At 40.4% G+C, this 13,054-nt stretch overlaps 1 protein-coding gene across 8 annotated transcripts in view; it reads left to right on the plus strand.

Moving 5' to 3' along the window:
• The window catches only part of PROX1 (prospero homeobox 1), a 53,204-nt gene that overhangs the window by 5,393 nt on the left and 34,757 nt on the right, over positions 1 to 13,054 (plus strand). For 7 of the 8 annotated variants that reach the window (XM_082399875.1, XM_082399874.1, XM_082399880.1 and 4 more), the window contains 2 exons: positions 2,716 to 4,507; positions 11,437 to 11,544. In XM_082399875.1, coding sequence (XP_082256001.1) covers positions 2,783 to 4,507; positions 11,437 to 11,544 — 1,833 coding nt within the window. In that variant the 5' untranslated portion in view covers positions 2,716 to 2,782. Of the gene's footprint in view, positions 1 to 632; positions 651 to 2,715; positions 4,508 to 11,436; positions 11,545 to 13,054 lie in introns of those variants that run through there. The other variant, XM_082399879.1, reaches the window with a different exon arrangement.

Below are 13,054 nucleotides of genomic sequence, written 5' to 3' on the forward strand. Positions count from 1 at the left end.
TTGCTGGATTATATAATTTTTCCTAGTTTTCTCATTTGTTTTGTCCTGATTGTTATGTCTCAGCTGTACATTTTACAATAAGACTTAAAAGCATTTAAATTTTCTTAGCCCCAAACAGAAACAAATCATTATTTAATCCAAGAATGCTGACCAGTTGAGAGAAAATTGCAAAAATCAGTTTCGTTTGGTGAATTTGAAAGAAGTTACAGGATATTTTCTTCTTAAAAGACCCAACAAGCACGTTTAATTAACATGTATTCTCCACTGAAGATGAGAATATGATTTCTTTCTACCTTAGGAAGAGCACAGCCTTCCCCTTGGCTCAGGCATGAGGTAGGGATACAGCTGTTGATACCTAGGCTAGATGAGAGGAAGTGCAGTTGACGCAGAAGTAAATGGCAGCTGGGAAGGGAAGGATGGCTGGGGATGACCTTGTGCTCATCCCTTACACCAGAGTGTTGTTTCTGAGCCTCTGTTGCAGAGATGCTCTTCCTGTAGCAAGGATGGGTAGGGGGAAAACCCAGATTGGATGTTAAGAGGAACAGGGGAAGAAAATACTGCAGAAAGTTTGTTCAACATTTTGATTGGTGATCTGTGTGCTTTTCAGGTGATATTAAAGAGAAAATGATTTGCACCCAAAAAGACAAGAGGTAAAAATTTTAAAGAAGGGCAATAAACTCTATTTTTGAAAAGCTGATCTACACACACAAAGTCCTCCTCGCAAAGACATCCCACCTCAATATGCAAGTCTTTCTGAGCTTTAAAATAATTCATCTTTTTTCTTGTTTGTCTCCGTCTCCCCTTTTTTCTTTCTCTCACCTGACAGCTGCACCTGATTTATCAGATCTAACATGTTAGTGAAATATTTGCCCTTGCATTTTTGTATTCCTGAAACCAATTTCATTTATTAATGTGTGAGGGGTCACAATCATCTTGAATTCAATTTTGAACCCTATATATTGGAGTTATCAAGATCTGTTTCCATTCCAAGTTCAGGAAATTTTATCCTGAGGCACACAAAAAAGTATTTTACCCTCAAGCATCCAAAAAAGCATCATGATGCTTTCTTGACACTCTGATACAGCCTTTATTTAAATGTTTTATCTTCATATAAAAACTGAGAACAAGGGCTACATGATGAAATCTTTGTTGCTTAAAAAAATACACATGGCCATCTAAGCATTGAGCATTTTCTTGATTTTTACAGGTTATTTCATGCTGAAATTATGCCTATTTGCATGGATAGTCATTCTTTAAAACTAGCCACAGATGCAGTCCTAGGGAGCACGTAGATGTTTTTACAGGTGAACCGAAAGAGATGGGAGCTGTTCCAAACACTCTGCACGCTGCCTTTGGCAATAGACCCTGTTATTGTGAAGATGTGCTCTGTTAAGCAAACGTGAAGTTTAATATTAGATAAACCCTGTGTGAAAAAATATATTTTCATTTTCTTCATAAAACGTTCATTGTAAGCAAAAAGATGCGACATCTTAACATTTATACAAAATTTGGGGTTAGCATCACTGGTTAACGTCACAAAAAGTGTTAAGTGCCTTTTATAAAATGCAAGTGCCTTTTTATATTGTGTTCCCAAGATACAATGGAAGTTCATATGCAGAGACGGTATTTCCCTTTCTCACATATTTAATTGATGTTATTTTCTTTCTTCTTTATATATCTTCCTTCAGCCTTTTTTTTCCCCCTGTGTTTTTTTGATCCTTTAACTTGGCACAAAAAATAAGATTCACAAATGGTGTATGTTAAAGAGCTTCTTTAGGCATTTGAAGTATTATTTTGGCAGATTATAGAAAAACAACTAGCACTGAAGATGTTATTTATCTTTGCCTAACTCAATTTATTGTTCCACATATTGATTTCTAAAATGTGACAATGTCCTTCTTCTGCACTGAGTCCAACTTTATAATAATTGAAGTCATCAAAACGACATCATGAACATTTATAAATATTCTCATACTTACATTAAAATCCAGCAACAGATACCGTCTTCAAATGTGATTTTAGTAATAAAGAGCGCATATCTGTGCAAAGTAAGCAGACTTGTAAAATGAGTATTTGTGCACTTATTTCCATGTTAAATTGGCCATTTATGTTGGAAAGATGCTGATAGGGGTGTTCTCCTCCCCATTTCACATATGACAAAAACGTTTTAAAATTCAGTAATAAAGGGTGTGTGTGAAATATTTGCATTTTTAGAGTCCTTTTTTCCCCTTAATAGCGTTAAAGCCACAATAATTTTATTGCAGAAATGGACTTTTTCATCCAAATTTCACGCATCCTCAAAATTTAACCTTATTTCTTAAGTATAGACCACTTTTATCTTCTTTTGTAATACGCATCTCAATGCCCAAAATTTAATCAATTGGTTGTCAGAGGCTGTGTTCTTACAATCTACTGTTTCTTCTGAAGATAAACAGTATCATTTTAGGCATTTGTGAAAGAGAATCATATTACTGGTGCTTAAGCAGTTTTTGCTTTTTTTTTTTTTTTTTTTTAATCTTAATCCATCTTAAACCAGTGGAGCAGAAATATTTAAAAATGTTTCATTTCAAGCAGAGTGCATAATAAATTGCAATAATTGTAATGTGCCATAAATCCCAGAGCCTATGCATTTTGCATTTGATTCAGGATTGAGGTCAGGAAATTTGGAGAAATTTAAAGAAAATGATTCATCAGTCCTTTTGTTCTGTTGGCCAGGGTCCCAGGATTCTTGAGCTGTGCCCAGCTGACGAGCTTTTGAAGATGGCACAATAACTGTCCAGTGATGCCTGACCATGACAGCACAGCCCTCTTAAGCCGGCAAACCAAGAGGAGAAGAGTTGACATTGGAGTGAAAAGGACGGTAGGGACAGCATCTGCATTTTTTGCTAAGGCAAGAGCAACGTTTTTTAGTGCCATGAATCCCCAAGGTTCCGAGCAGGATGTTGAGTATTCAGTGGTGCAGCATGCAGATGGGGAAAAGTCAAATGTACTCCGCAAGCTGCTGAAGAGGGCGAACTCATATGAAGATGCCATGATGCCTTTTCCAGGAGCAACCATAATTTCCCAGCTGTTGAAAAATAACATGAACAAAAATGGTGGCACGGAGCCCAGTTTCCAAGCCAGCGGTCTCTCTAGTACAGGCTCCGAAGTACATCAGGAGGATATATGCAGCAACTCTTCAAGAGACAGCCCCCCAGAGTGTCTTTCCCCTTTTGGCAGGCCTACTATGAGCCAGTTTGATATGGATCGCTTATGTGACGAGCACCTGAGAGCAAAGCGCGCCCGGGTTGAGAATATAATCCGGGGTATGAGCCATTCCCCCAGTGTGGCATTACGGGGCAATGACAATGAAAGAGATATGGCCCCGCAGTCTGTGAGTCCCCGAGAAAGTTACCGAGAAAACAAACGCAAGCAGAAGCTGCCCCAGCAGCAGCAACAGAGTTTCCAGCAGCTGGTTTCAGCCCGCAAAGAACAGAAGCGAGAGGAGCGCCGACAGCTGAAACAGCAGCTGGAAGACATGCAGAAACAGCTGCGCCAGCTGCAGGAAAAGTTCTACCAGATCTATGACAGCACTGATTCTGAAAATGATGAAGATGGTAACCTGTCTGAAGACAGCATGCGCTCGGAGATCCTGGATGCCAGGGCCCAGGACTCCGTGGGGAGGTCAGACAATGAGATGTGCGAGCTGGACCCGGGGCAGTTCATCGACCGAGCCCGGGCCCTGATCCGGGAGCAGGAAATGGCCGAAAACAAGCCGAAGCGAGAAGGCAACAACAAAGAAAGAGACCACGGGCCAAACTCCTTACAACCCGAAGGCAAACATTTGGCCGAGACCTTGAAACAGGAACTGAACACTGCCATGTCGCAAGTTGTGGACACTGTGGTCAAAGTCTTCTCGGCCAAACCCTCTCGCCAGGTTCCTCAGGTCTTCCCGCCGCTCCAGATCCCCCAGGCCAGATTTGCAGTCAACGGGGAGAACCACAATTTCCACACCGCCAACCAGCGCCTGCAGTGCTTTGGCGACGTCATCATTCCGAACCCCCTGGACACCTTTGGCAATGTGCAGATGCCCAGTTCCACAGACCAGACAGAAGCACTGCCCCTGGTGGTCCGCAAAAACTCATCTGACCAGTCTGCCTCCGGCCCCCCAGCCGGCGGTCACCACCAGCCCCTGCACCAGTCGCCTCTGTCGGCCACCGCAGGCTTTACCACGTCCACCTTCCGCCACCCCTTTCCCCTCCCCTTGATGGCCTACCCGTTTCAGAGTCCATTAGGTGCTCCCTCCGGCTCCTTCTCGGGAAAAGACAGAGCCTCTCCTGAATCCTTAGACTTAACTAGGGAGACCACGAGTCTGAGGACCAAGATGTCATCCCACCACCTGAGCCACCATCCTTGTTCACCAGCACATCCACCCAGCACCGCAGAAGGGCTCTCCTTGTCTCTCATCAAATCCGAGTGTGGCGATCTTCAAGACATGTCCGAAATCTCACCTTATTCGGGAAGTGCAATATCCTTTCATTTGCCCCCCAAGGAAAACAAGCCCAAACCAAAAAGGCTTCCCAGAAGGTCAGGTTTACACATTATTTAGAATGATGTAGATTACTATCTTCTTAAGAATGCAGTCTTTCCTCTTCTTCAGAGTAATAGGCTTTTATCAGCACGCGTGTGGCACTTCTGGTTGCACAAAAGCTTCACAGGAAACCAACATTTTTGTAACTTTCACAAGTCGTTAATTGCCCCAAAGTGGTAGTATTTAAATTGTGCTTTTGCAGCAGTGTTTTTCCTGCTGTTTCTTCCCGTATTATCTTCTTATTCTTTTTTTTTTTCCCCAAGAGTAGATTTAGAGGTGGAAAAAAAAAAAGATCTCATTGTAATATTGAATTCTATCAGATTTTATTTTAACGTAGTAAGTTTCATAGCAGAGTAAAGAGAGAAAAATCAGTTTTCAGATCCCTAAGACTCCATAAGAAGAATTCTCCCTTTAGCTATCTATAAGGCTCCTGGTCCGTTTAAAGAAGGCCTGATTAAATCTTATGAGGAACAGTCTACTGATGGGAGGCTGCAGTGGGAGAAAAATGGTTGTGGATAGGGAGTTAGAGTCTCTCCTTATTCTTTAAGTGAGGTGTGGTTTTTTGTTTGTTTGTTTGTTTTAAAGGAAATATACAGGTACTGATTTATTCAGACGGTATCCATCTCTCTCCCGTTCACCCAAGGTCTGTTCTTTGGGTCTGGTGCAGCTGCCTCTATGCATGATTAACCTCTGTTCAGCCATACACAGAAATCTTTTGTCCTAACATACACAAAGCAAATTATTTTGGAAAGCGAGAGAGCACAATTAAATATAAAACTCAGCCGTATTCGACTTTAAAAATGCCTCTTTTTATGTCTCTTCTATATTTTGAACCTGACTTTTATGTAGAGATGCCAGTTATATTTTTTTATTAGACCTGTCCTGAACTCTAGCTATTTTTAACTCCCGATTTTTTTCTCTGTAAATTGGTCCTTTCAGTAAATTTTTAAAAATCTTGTGATTGTTGATGTTTTGGGGGAGTAGAATAGTAGCATTTGGGGGCAAGTAGAGACATATTTCTTTTATATAAATTGCCAGATGGATATAAAATTTAGCAATTAAGTTGGCTGTTGCTAAATTGAGGGTTTTGAGCAATCGTCTTGATGACTAGAGATTGACATTTTCATATCTAACCCTACTCCAGAGGCTGCCATGTAAGTGCAAAGTCCCAGCTATGGTGGAAATGTGTTTTCCTTGATATGAAGGTCATCCTTCCAGCCAACTCAGGATAACAGTGAAGATTTCTGATAAGGTGAATGTGAGCCACAAGTATGAGACACACTTGGGCAGTTAAGCATAGAGTCTCTTTCCATAGAGAGGAAGAAGAGAATAATGTCTTGAGAGAAAGATTTGAGGACTTAAGATGTAAATAGAAATCGAGTCTTGGTTTGGTTGCTGATTTAACTTCTAACTTTCAGAGATCTAAAGTCTAATCCACCAGTCATGAATCAAAGCTGCGCAAGGCACCATACCTTACACATCGTAAGCAGGCAATAAACATTGGTCAAATTGGAATACAGCTGTTGGTGATGAGAAAGGCAAAGTACATAGACACAGACATTGAATGGTTTTTTTTTACCCTCTGCAGGAGAGCATCTTCTGGGGTTCATACCAGGCTCATGTCCAGGGCTAGACCCCATTGCTCCTCAGAGATCCCTTACTTCATTTTGAAGCCAGTTGTAGTGATGGTGGGTTGTTTCTCTCTCTTTCTCTCACTTGTGCGTGTGTGCGCGCACACACACACACAGGAAAGGGACGTGCCCATTTGGATGAATATTTGAAGCCAGGTTTCAAAGTCTTATAAGGCCATACTAAACTCTTTAACTCAAGATTCCAGTTTCTGGTTTTTTTGTTTTTTTTTTTACTTAGACTTGTCACCGTATCCAGATAATTATGCCTGTGCTTTTTTTTTTTTTTTTTTTTTAATAAGTTGGGTCTTCTAAGAAAAAAATCTTTAGATTGCTCTAAGTGTTGGCTATGCTCACTGTCTCACCCTCTCTAAATCCCCTGAGGAATTTTGAGGATTTGAATAGAAAGAACTTCCTTTTCTTTCAATACATATCAAAGACTTTAAAGGGAATTTAGTTGCTTCTTCTTCAGAGGAATAACTTCCCCTCTCTCTTACCATAGAAGATTCTGCTCAACAGCGACGGTTTGGAAACACCTGTGTTCATATGAAATGTTAGTTGCTTACACCTGGAGTTGTTTATTTTGTGTAGCTAAATAATTTTGGCCTCTTGCTGCAATGAATGATTACATTTCCCACATGCTGGCCTTCCAGCCTCTGTTTCTTTCTCTTTTCCCTTCTATGATCTCGCCCTTTTAGCCCTTTATCTCTTTGCTATATTGTTTCTCAGGAAGAAGATAGGCAAGCATCCTTTTCTAGAGTTCACACAGCTCTGAAGCCAGTGAGTATCTGAGTGTTTGTTGAGAGGCTGGGTCTGCTTTTCCCTTGTCTCCATCCTTGTACGGCGATGAGTTCTCCCCTTGACTTACCTGATGGTGTGTAGGCAAAATTCTCAAGCTTTTAGTTTAAAGAAATCTCTGGGAACCACAGCAAGTCATCCTACTTCAGTTTAGGTAGACAAGGCCATATGTGAACCTGTTATGCAGTTACTCTTAGAAAAGATCAATAGAAATGAGGAGAAATGGGATGAAATGGTACCTTCATGATTTTCATTATTGTTTTTATTTTTAGTCCATGGCTTTCCAAAGTGTAATGAATAATTGAATTCTTAAGGAACAATTCTTTCCCACCCCAAAAGGCATCATCTGTTTCCCTGAACAAAGTAGCCAAGATAAGAACTATTAAGAACACCAGCTTATCGGATAAATCCATTCTGAGTCCAGCACATTAGGCATATATGTTCTACGTAATAGAGCACACTACCTTGTTATCCCTTCTAATAAAAAGGAACTAGTGAGTGTGTGTGCATGGTAAAGTGAACGTCAGTGCACCTGTACCAAAAGGTCGCGTTTTGGATATTAAAAATGTGTTCAGTATCTTTGCAAGTGAATCTATTTAATCAAATATTGAATTTTATTCAAATTTCAAAAGAAACAGCCAGCCAATTGTTTTTCCTCCTGATGTGCCTTGTCATTCATGCTCTTTGCATCTCAAGAAAAATAGCCTTGTTCGGGCCTCAAACATTTGCATGCACCCAATTAAAGCACAAGAGCGGTGTTCTAAGCACTTAAGACATGCAAGGGAAGAAACTGAACCTCTTCTCCGTGACAGTGAGCTTTCCCTGTTCGACTTTTAGGGAGAAGGTTAAAAAAATATGTGAAGTTCAAAAAGCAAAACGATTTAATAATTTGAAACTAAAATCCATCTAGAAAACCTGAATTAACAATGAATTTCTAAAATGTGAATTAATCCATAGAAATTGATCTTTTACATTTTTCGAAGTGGTGCGGGGCCATAGGAATTCTGTTAGGTGTATTAGCTGTAGGGAAACATGTATATTAAAGATTGGAAGACTCTGGATTCCCCTTCCCCCTCCCCCCAATTATGGACTAAGTAAATTAAAAAAATATATATCCATAAACTACACATCCCACCGATTATGTTAAACTTCTTTGTGGAGCAACAACTTGCTCTATCCCTTTTATTAAATGTGAGAGTTTAGATCTTTTCTCCCCTTTTAAGGATCCTAAGGGGGGAAAGCTAGAAACATAGCAAATCAGAGCTTAAGGAGCAAGCTAAAAGTCTCCGGGTTTCAAAGCGTTTTAGAAATTGTAAGCAAGTGGTCCCGATCCATTTGGTTGGAACTGCAGCATGTAAAACCTCTAGCCACAATTCAGGGTTCAGTTGGAAAAAAAGAATTTTCTTCCTGCAGCCTTCACAACCTATTATTCTCCCATTTGCCTTTTTGCTGCCTCTGCTGCTTCTCCCGCGGCTGCTGTTTAGGTGAAGTTATATTGTGCTTGGTAAACAGACAACACTTAAATTCTCAGGTTGTTTGAACACCATTTTAGGTTCAGCTGCAGTACCCTACTTCTCTGATCTTTTATATTCCCGAGCAGATGTCTTTCATTAATTTATGGATTTATCATCTTTTTTTCTCTTTTTCTTTTCCTTTCCTTTCTTTTTTTTTTTTTTTTTTTTACACCTGGCAGCTGTCTCAAGTTTCAGCAGTTATTGTCTATTTTGCATTATACATAGAATTGAATGTCATCTGTCTTCACAAAGCTATGGCTAAGAGAATTGAGGCAAAGCCACATGAGCTGCCGGGACAGATCTTGTTTGCGTTCCATCCCCCCTCTCCCCACCCCCCTTTACCTCCTTAATATTTATTTGTGCTCATTTTCTTTCCTGGCCTTGAATGGAGCTTAGCTCGTGTTCAGTACAGCTGTATGTTTACTGAATCTATTCCGTCATGAGTCATTGTGCGTGTGTAAGTATCCTGGAAACAGCTAGTGCTTTCTTGGAAGAACAGTTGCTTTTCAGCACAAGCACTTAAAAGGGAAATTAACCAATTGGTCAGTTCAGATTTATTTTGAAGAGAAAAAAAAAGGATTATCTAACTGTTGGCTTTTAAATCTTTCATTAGTTATTTTTAATAGTTTATTAGAAACATATATTTTATGGGAATTTTATCTTAATTACACGATGAGCAAGAAATAAAGATGTATTCTGTGTTTCATTTCCACTGATTGATTCCAAGTATTTCCAACAGGAAGCATTTTAAAGCAAAAAAACGGACTTGAGAAATTCAAATGAGGATGATTTTTTTTCATGAAATAAAAAGCCTCTAAATCCCAACCAAAATACGATGGATACTTTGCTCTGTTTTTTTAAATAAAAAAGACGAAAACATCTTAGCATAATTTAAAGACACTGAAAGCTTCAGGAAGTTTTGGTGGCTCAATAACTGAGAACCACAGCAAAACAATTCGTTTTGTATGAGACCAAATTTGAAAAGGTTTGGAACTTTTCCCTGCTAATAATTAATTGTACTAGGTTGTTTGGATGTAGCCTTCTGAAAGAACAGATTAGAACCCAGATCTGAGGATGTTTGTCAAAGTTTGGACTTGCCTAAAACTCTTATCACGAGGCAATAGGAGACAGCTTGCAACTATTATTTCACTTATCCATTTGGACAGATGGTCCTGAAGTGTGCCGGGCTCCTTTAGTCCCCTCTCTCAGTCTAATGGAGGTTACTGGAGGGCCTTTCAGCCCTTTCCTTGGCACAAGAAGTATGTCAGTCATAAATTATCGTCTTTGTAATCATTAAGGATCTCAAACAAAAACACAAGTTCAGTTAAACTGCTTTGACTTACAGATAAAACATCAAAATTTCTTTCTTCAGTGTTTATTTTCAGTGAAAACAAAAGGCTCAATATTTAACTTTTCAATTTACAAACTAAGGTGATCTTTTTCAAACTGCGTGATATTAACGGGAATGCTAATTGATCAAATTCTCAGCAGAATATTTGGTTAAACCCCCTGTTATAAGTAGTCAAGAACTTATCAATATTAATTCGATTATGCTTCTCTAGGAACTTTCTGGTTTCCCTCTGTTCCCAAGATTGGTCATGCTGTACTTGATGGTGGTAATTTAGAAACTTTCACCTTTCCTAAATATCTGTGTTTATTTGACCTTGCTTCATACGGTGTGAAATTTTTGTTGGGTTTGTTAGCCAAGTGTGTGTGTGTGCTTATGTGTGTGTGTGTGTGCACACACCCACACGTGCATATTTTCTTTTCTTTTTTTCCCTTATTTTTTCCCAGACTCTCTTTTAAGAGAAAATCCTTAGAGAAGCTTCTAGGAAGGACCCTTAATTGACCTTGTGGGGGACCACATTGATTTTCTCCACGTGCATCTTCATTTCTGATAAATTATAAAGCCATTAATTTGCTGAGGAAATGGCAGGGCCAGGCTGCGGCACAGATGTGACCAGAGCCATCCCAGCTCCGAGTCTGCTGAGGAGTGCCAAGAATCTGGGGGAGAATCAGGAAGCCTGGATTGTTATGGTTTAGCCTCACATTCTCTTGGGAACTGTTTTAGTTGCTGCTGTTTACAGATCTAAAAGGTAATGATGTTTCCAGATAAATAGACCTTCTTATTTTGGGTAAGTGGCCATTTATTGATCTGCTAACCCACATTTATTGATTTGTTAGCTCCAACCACTGTGCCACTCTCAAAGGAGTTAACTATAAATCCAGGAGAGGCAAATTGTATTTGGTTTTGGATCGTTGCTCTAACAAAAGCGACACCCCCTCCCTGTTCTCTCGGTGCCCAAACTACCCCTCCCAAGTTTTAGCTGTTATTGAAAAGGAAACAATTAAAAGGATATAATAATAAGACAGGAAGAAAGTGAGTCAAGATGCTCCATTATATTAGCACTGAAAGGTAGAATGTGAAGCTTGCCTAACAGTGTTCAAAATAATGCATTTTATATTTTCATGTACATTAGTATAATAATTGGATGTCACCTGCAGAGAGCAGAGAGAACAAACAGAACTGTAATTGTGAAGAAGGAAAAAAACTCTCATGATAAGAGTTGTGCAGTACCTGTTGGGTGCATTTGTCTCCTTAGCAACAAGTGAACGTATAGATAGCATAAGGACCTCAAACAGGGGGAATGTTTTGCCATCCTCACCGCGAAGTCTCCAGGATTCCGCAACTAAATTGTGCATCTTCACCATTATATTTGGCAATTTCTGACCGGCAGTGGTCATTCTGAGCAGGCAGCAGCAAGTTAGTGATGGATTCCATGGCCAGCGCCATTTATCTTCCAGAATTCCTATGGCTGCTGGGTGGGCCTCCAGATTCCTGGGGGGGGGGGGTGTGGGGGGGGAAGGGAGGGATGGTAGGTGCTTGTGTTTCAAGAAATTGTTTCCTTAACCAATTGCATCCTACATGCAGGAAGGATTGTCACCCAATCACTTGAAAAAAGCAAAGCTCATGTTCTTTTACACCCGTTATCCCAGCTCCAACATGCTGAAAACCTACTTCTCTGATGTAAAGGTAAGGACATCTTTCATTATTAATGTTTTCAATTTCTGTGCATGAGGTAGTGATTTGAACTCTTGGAAGTTAATGGAGATGAGTGTGGAGTTGGTTGGTGAATACACCTACTTTGTAATTGATTTAATGCATTTGTCCTTTGGTCTAAGGCTTTACCAAGCAAAGAGGAGGCTCCTTGTGTGTTAAGACCAAAGGACTGGGTGCACAGATTTTCATTCTAGTCCGGGAAACTTAACCTCTGTCTTTATATGTCTTAACTCCTTGGGAGAAATTTCAGTTGGTCCTGGAGGGATGTGCTTTAGAGAATTTTATTTTCCTCCCCTCAGCCACAGTAAACTGTTTCTGTTTTTGTTTCTGTTAGTTTCCCCATATTTGTGCTTAGGAAAGCAAACACTAGCACCTCTTTTTCCCCCTGTCGAAAGGAGCGTACATTGAAATTCTCTCTGCAGTAGCTGCTTAAAAACAAAAGTGATGATTGTCTCTTATTTACAACTTAATTTGTTGTTGATGTAGAGTACACTGAGCATAAGGAGAATGAATAAAGTGACAGATTCAGGACACATTATTCAAATGAGGATATGAAAGCTGTCGGCCTACAGCTGCAGCCTCCCTCATTCTACAGAATATGGGGACCTCCTGGTTCTGCGTGTGTGTGTGTGTGTATGCGTCTGTGTCTATGTGTGGGTTTTAAGTAATTGTTTGCAACAACTTGATGTTGTGTTAATCATCTGTAACTTTTTAAAACATAGATTGGGTTTTGATGATGATAATGACACACATGGTATCATTATCCAACGAACTCGATAAACATTACATTAGCCGAGATTAGTTTATTAAGGCTGGGTGCTCTTCCCCCCACCCTCTCCTGCCCACCCCCGTGTGTACAAGTTCTTATTTCTGCCACGGGGAACCCAAGAGCTGCCAAAATGTGCTCCTTCCTCCACGGCTCCCCTCTCTCTGCAGTGGGTTTTGTGCCCAATGCCTGAGTTGTTTCATTGGCCCCTTTCGCAGGCCGACCCATTTCAGTCTTGCCTTCACTGATGTTTTACTTGGCCTTGTAAGAAAAGTTCTGTTTTCCCTCCTGTTTGCTTTTAAATTGTGTAGCAACTTCAGCCTTTTATCTCTCTCCTTCCCTGGCTGAGCTCCTTAAGGAAGGCATGTTCCCTCCTCCTTCAGTGCCAGCAAACTGGGCAGGATGGGAAGGCAGAGAGAGGCAGTTACTTAAACAGCTGGATAAGAATCATTAAGCACAACAGGGTTTGGACCTTGTGGGGGACCATCTGAAACTGACAAACTGAAGGGCATTTGTCGATTGATTGAGGACCAACCAGCTTCTAGAGACTAGTTCTTCTTCCAGGGCATCCTCCCGACACTTTAGTTCTGTGGGGGGGACATGGAGGAGAGGGAGAAAATTATTTTGTGTGTGTGTGTGTGTGTGTGTGTGTGTGTGTGTAGATGTCCATGTTACCTCCTTCCCTCCTCTTGGTGCTGTGATCTGCAGTGTTGTGAT

Source organism: Balaenoptera borealis (assembly GCF_965194805.1).
Source record: "Balaenoptera borealis genome assembly, chromosome: 1".
Taxonomy (NCBI): domain Eukaryota; kingdom Metazoa; phylum Chordata; class Mammalia; order Artiodactyla; family Balaenopteridae; genus Balaenoptera; species Balaenoptera borealis.